At 36.3% G+C, this 6,537-nt stretch overlaps 1 protein-coding gene across 1 annotated transcript in view; it reads left to right on the top strand.

The window, feature by feature from the left end:
* The window catches only part of LOC101500012 (ras-related protein RABA6b), a 9,315-nt gene continuing 2,778 nt past the window's right edge, over window positions 1-6,537 (top strand). Inside the window, exon 1 of the mRNA XM_004503228.4 lies at window positions 1-533. Coding sequence (XP_004503285.2) covers window positions 22-533 — 512 coding nt within the window. The 5' untranslated portion in view covers window positions 1-21. The remainder of the gene's footprint in view (window positions 534-6,537) is intronic.

Below are 6,537 nucleotides of genomic sequence, written 5' to 3' on the forward strand. Positions count from 1 at the left end.
AAATGTGTACTAAATCAGTTAATGACATCCTCAAGCATATATGGGACAACATCAAGTATTATTCATTATGTCTTTGTTGAAGGTTTTATTTATTTTTTCACATTTAAAAATACTCAAGAAAACAATAAAAGTTGGTTATGTGTATCCCTTGGTTTTAATTATAAAATCCATCTAACATATATAAATAAGATCATCATCACCTTTTGCACCTTATTTTTACTTTCTTTCCCTCTCTCTATAGCTCCTAATAGAATTATTAGTATTAGTCTCACTTCCTCATTACCCTTGTTTCTTCTGAATTTGTTGTATATATTAATGGATGATGCATTTGATGAAGAGTGTGATTACCTGTTCAAGGCAGTATTGATCGGAGACTCTGGAGTTGGAAAATCAAATCTGCTTTCAAGATTTGCAAAAGATGAATTCAGGTTGGATTCAAAACCAACTATTGGAGTTGAATTTGCTTACAGAAACATCAAAGTTAGAGACAAACTCATCAAAGCTCAAATATGGGACACTGCTGGTCAAGAAAGGTAACGCTTAATTCACTCTATTCCAATCGAATAACTACTCTTTCTTGTTTCTTTATTTACTCATTACTTTTTTGTTTCATCTATTCATTATTTGTTCTTTTCTTTCTCTCATCGTGTTTTTTTTATTTATTTAAAATGTTTTGTTTCAATGATGAACGAAATTCATAAGCTTGTAATATAGTTATTATAAAAGAACATTATTGTTAAGTTTTCAAGTAAGAATTCACTTGCATAAATATATTATACCATTATCACTAAAGGCTATGTCTTCTTTCGAACTTGGTATTTCTTTTTGGTGTCATGGTTCTTTTGTTTGAATGAAAGGTTAAGATTTTTATTTATTTATTTTTTAAAAAAATGGGGGGTCCAGTGGGTTTGCGTAACCTTGAAGAAAATGAAATAGTGAATTCGGCTTTTCATCATGCGATGTGAATTATTTACTATTAGAATTTTCGGTTATGAATTGCGAAGTTTCTTGTGTTTACTCTTGTGTAGGTAGAAGAATATTTCAACATATTAGTAAAAGTAACTAGAATTTCAATCGCAGTGGGACCCTGTAGACACTAAGATCATATCATGAATTAATTGAATTCCAACTCTGCTTTTCTTGTTTGTTCACGGAAGATTATACTGCTTCTTGTAACTTCGCCGCAATTTCCTCCTTTTAGATCGTTCATGTTTGAAAATTTTTATATTATTTTTTGAGTAATGACATTGTCACGCATTGAAGAAAGCTTTTTCTATGCCCTCTCATAAAAAGAATTACTCCACAATTTTTGCCTTTGGGTTACAATTTCCTTTCTCTTTTCCTTTCACTTTCATCATCACGAGAAAAAAGTAGATAACTCTCAGCTGAGTTGACTATATTATGTACAATTAATTTAATTGATGTTAATGATTTGAATGAAAAAGGAGTAATAGAGTTGAAAGAGTAGTGCTCACTCTTGGTTGTGTAAATGTAGAAATCACGTTAATACTAATTTTCTCATCATGTAATCCAAACTTCAATAGCGTAACTATTGGGCTAGCTAGCTAGAGAGAAAACAAAACATCAAAGTGATTGAGAGAAAGAGCAGATGAGCAATCAAATTGAATCAGGTGGATAAATGCATGTGAGGATTTTGGTGGCCAACCACATAATCAAAGAAGAAAAGTGTTTGGTGTACGCCCAAATGTCAATTGATACATTGACATAAATAAAAATACAAACAATAATGTGATAGATGTAATATATTGTTATGTGAGAAAATAAAAGAGAGAGAGAGAGAAAAAAAAAAAGATATTAAATGAGTGTATGAAAATTAAAGATGTATGAATGTAAGAGTTGGTCAAACAATTTCATATTTCTAATCATATTATGTTAACTATCCATGTCAATTACATGATGAATAACCAAAGGCGGAAGCGCACCTGTGGGAATTGCCATTGATGAAATCATGGGATAATGATGATAGAGCCAATGGGTTGGGTGATCTTCCTTAGCAAAACACCCTGAAGACCTTGCTCTCTTGATGGGGATAGAGAGAACCAGAGAGTTTTCTCCTTTAGGGTTTTAAAACTGAATAGTCTTGTTGTGTTTGCCTTGGGGACCATTACCCCTATATATAACTATTATTAATTATATCCCAAATTACAGTATTCCCAATTCAGCCCCTCATTAAATTAGAAACTGTCTGGTATCTACACTATTAATTTTCATAACTATTATGCTCTTTAGCCATAAACTATTATATATTATTTGACCCCTAGTTTATTGGCTAATTATATAATGACCCTAACACACTTTATTAATTAATTACATATGTGACCCATAAATCTTACAATCTCCCACTGGTCACACATGTATCCTTAGGAGTGTGTTAGACTTTATGACATCAAAAATGTCATTATAATTACCTTGAGTATAATCCAAATTGTCCCGTCCATTAATCATATCAGCACATGGAACCAAAGAGGCTTTCGTCATAATAAGCATAACTAAACCCATCAATGATCACCCGTACTGACACAACTAAATGACATAGACCCATTATGAAAAGTGTAGCATGAAAATTACATGAAGTTGGTCAATGCATGTCAATTTTCAACTGGTCCTACTTTATCGAATGAGATCATACCATAACTTAAATGTACAAAGTAACCAAAAAACTGAATACCTTAAACTTTATTTCTGATCAGAAAGTCCAAATACAATGTATTTGTACTTTACAATTAAACATAGAACATGAATTACATAATGGACGAAACTCCCACTAAAATCAAGATTCCTCAAACTGTAGCACACCCATGTGAGCAGTATGCTCATGAAAGACCTTGGGTGGTAGACCTTTAGTGAGTGGATCCGCAATCATGGAGTTTGTCCTTAAGTGTTCTATGGATATCTGTCCACTTTGTACCTTCTCTTTAACAACTAGGAACTTAATGTCAATGTGCTTTGACTTGGTTGAGCTCCTATTATTGTTAGAATACAGGACTGCTGATCTATTGTCACAATACAACTTGAGTGGTCTTTCAATCCCTTCAACTATTTGCAGCCCCGTGACAAAATTTCTCAGCCAAATGCCCTGGTCAGATGCCTCATGAATTGCTACGAATTCTGCTGCCATGGTTGATGAAGCAGTAAGACCTTGCTTGGCACTACGCCAAGAAACTGCTCCACCAGCTAACAGAAAGACATAGCCTGAAGTTGATCTTAAGCTGTCTTGGCATCCCGCAAAATCCGAGTCAGAGTACCCAGTGATCTCTAACTGGTCTGACCTCCTATATGTGAGCATGTAGTTTCTTGTTCTCTTCAAATATCTCATGACCCTCTTGGCTGCTTTCCAATGGTCAAGACCTGGATTGCTTAAATATCTGCCTAAAATCCCTACTATGAACGCTATGTCTGGACGCGTACATACTTGGGCATACATAAGACTCCCTACAGCTGAAGCATAAGGGATCTTTTGCATTTCTTGAATTTCCAAACTTCCCTTAGGGCACTGTTTGAGACTAAACTTGTCTCCCTTAGCAACTGGGGTGTCCCCTGGTTTGCAATCCTGTAACCCAAACCTTTTGAGAACCTTATCGATATAGCTCTTTTGTGACAATCCAAGAATACCTCGAGATCTGTCTCGGTGTATCTGAATTCCTAATACAAAAGAGGCGTCACCAAGATCTTTCATCTCAAAATGCTTTGATAGAAATTTCTTAGTTTCGTGCAACATGCCTATATCGTTAGTGGCAAGCAGTATGTCATCAACATACAAGACCAGGAAAATATGTCTGCTCCCACTGAACTTATGATACACACAATCATCAACTGTATTCATCTCAAAACCAAATGAGAGAATTACTTGATGAAATTTATGGTACCATTGACGAGAAGCTTGTTTTAGCCCATAAATGGATTTTCTTAGTTTGCACACCATATTCTTTGGGTCTCCCAACACAAAGTTTTCTGGCTGCACCATATAGATCGTCTCATCAATGTCGCCATTGAGAAAAGCTGTTTTTACATCCATTTGATGAAGCTCCAAATTAAAGTGAGCAACAAGAGCCATGATTATTCTTAAAGAGTCCTTCGATGAAACCGGAGAGAAAGTCTCTTTATAATCAATCCCTTCCTTTTGAGTATAACCCTTAGCTACAAGACGTGCCTTATATCTCTCCACATTACCATTGGAATCCCGCTTGGTTTTAAAAATCCATTTGCAACCAATGGGTTTCTTTCCTTCAGGTAATGGGATAAGTTCCCAAACTGAATTGTCTTGCATAGACTTGTACTCCTCATTCATTGCTTCGATCCACTTATCTGAACGAGAATCTTGCATGGCTTGATGAAAGTTGACTGGGTCGTCTTCCGTCATGCCAACATTTTCCTCTACCTCATTGATAAATACTACATAATCATCCGAAATAGCATTTTTCCTTTCTCTAGTGGATCTCCGCAATGGAGCTGGCTCTTGAGGCACTTGTTCTTGAGGATCTTGAATTTGATCTGGATTTTGTTCTTCCTGAACAACCAGATCATCTTGAGTTTGTTCAATAATGGGAAAGTCAATTGGTGGAAGAATCAGTTCTGGAATTGTTACCGATTCTTCCTCAAAGACAAAATCTTTAACCTTAATCTTCCCCCCAAACTCAATATCCTCAAAGAACGTTGCCGTTCCCGTCTCAAAAATTGTTCTCAAATTAGGATCATAAAATTTATAGCCCCTTGATTTTTCTGAGTACCCTATAAAATAGCTGCTAATTGTTCGGGGTTCAAATTTCTTTTCATTCGGCCTATAAGGCCTTGCCTCAGCTGGACATCCCCAAACATGAAGGTGCTTCAGACTAGGCTTACGCCCAATCCAAAGCTCATAAGGTGTTTTAGCCGCTGCCTTAGTTGGTACTCTATTAAGAATGTATGCTGCTGTTTTTAATGCCTCTCCCCAGAGTGACTCTGGCAAGGTGGAATGACAAATCATACTCCTTACCATATCCTTAAGAGTCCTGTTTCGTCTTTCAGCTACACCATTCATGCTGGGTGACCCCGGCATAGTGTATTGTGGGACGATTCCACATTCCTCTAGGTATTTGGCAAATGGTCCCGGACGTTGTTCACCTGAACCGTCATATCTGCCGTAGTATTCACCACCACGATCAGATTTGACCTTTTTAATTCTTTTATTAAGTTGATTCTCAACTTCTGCCTTAAAGGATTTGAACACGTCTATTGATTGGGACTTTTCGTGAATTAGGTAAAGGTAGGCATATCTAGAATAATCGTCTATGAATGATATAAAATATTGTTGACCATTCCAAGAAGGAGTTGGAAATGGCCCACAGATGTCCGTATGTATCAATTCTAAGACGTCTGTAGCTCTATATGCGCCTAATTTCTTATCTTTAGTCTGTTTTCCTTTAATGCATGCTACACAAACGTTAAAGTCTGTGAAGTCAATGGAATCTAAAATTCCATCTGACACAAGTCGTTCAACTCTATTTTTAGAGATGTGACCTAGACGCTTGTGCCAAAGCACCCCTGAATTGAAATTGTCAATTTTCCGCTTAGTACCACGTGATTCCACATTCAAGGTTTCATTATAGTTAGCCACAGTTTCCAACAAATAAAGATTATCATAACCAGAAAGTAAACCGGTTCCAACAACATTCGAATTTAAAGACAAAGTAAATTCTTTATTCCCGAATGAACAATAATATCCTGATTTGTCCAAATAAGAAATAGAGATCAAATTCCGTCTAAATGACGGTACAACAAAAGTGTCTTTTAAATCCAAATAATGACCGGAACTTAATAATAATCTAAATTTTCCTATGGCTTCAACTTCTACCTTCTTCCCATCTCCTACATAGATCCATCTTTCAGTATCACTAGGCTTTCGGAAGTTCAGGCAACCCTGCATTGAAACACTGATGTTAGTAGTTGCACCAGAGTCTAACCACCAAGTGTTTCTAGGTACTGAAGCTAAATTAACCTCAGAACAGACCAAAGACAGAATCATACCTTTCTTAACACGCCAAGCGTGATATTTGGCACAATCCTTCTTCACGTGTCCAGAACTCCTGCAGAAGAAGCAGTTGTTATCCTTAGTCTGCTTCTTTTGTTCTGGACCCTTAGCAGCAGCTTTGTTCTTGGGCTCCTCAATTCTTTTCCTTTTGCCCTTGTCTTTAGAGATGCTAGTAAAGTGAGCACTTTCAGTCCTATCTTGCTTCAGCCTGTCCTCTTCTTGCACACATAATGAAATGAGCTCATTAAGAGTCCATTTCTCCTTTTGACAATTATAAGTCACCTTAAACTGACTGAATTGCGAAGGAAGAGACAGCAATACTAAATGAATGAGTAAGTCATCTGACAACTCAAGCTTTAGACCTTTAAGCTTAGAAGCAATGTTGGACATCATCATAATGTGCTCTCTTATATTTCCCTTGCCTTGATACTTCATGGAAATTAAATTCTGAAGCAAAGAACTTGTTTCAGCCTTATCACTTTTTACAAAGCGTTTTTCCATCTCAACAA

The sequence above is a fragment of the Cicer arietinum genome, chromosome 6 (assembly GCF_000331145.2).
Source record: "Cicer arietinum cultivar CDC Frontier isolate Library 1 chromosome 6, Cicar.CDCFrontier_v2.0, whole genome shotgun sequence".
Taxonomy (NCBI): Eukaryota; Viridiplantae; Streptophyta; class Magnoliopsida; order Fabales; family Fabaceae; genus Cicer; species Cicer arietinum.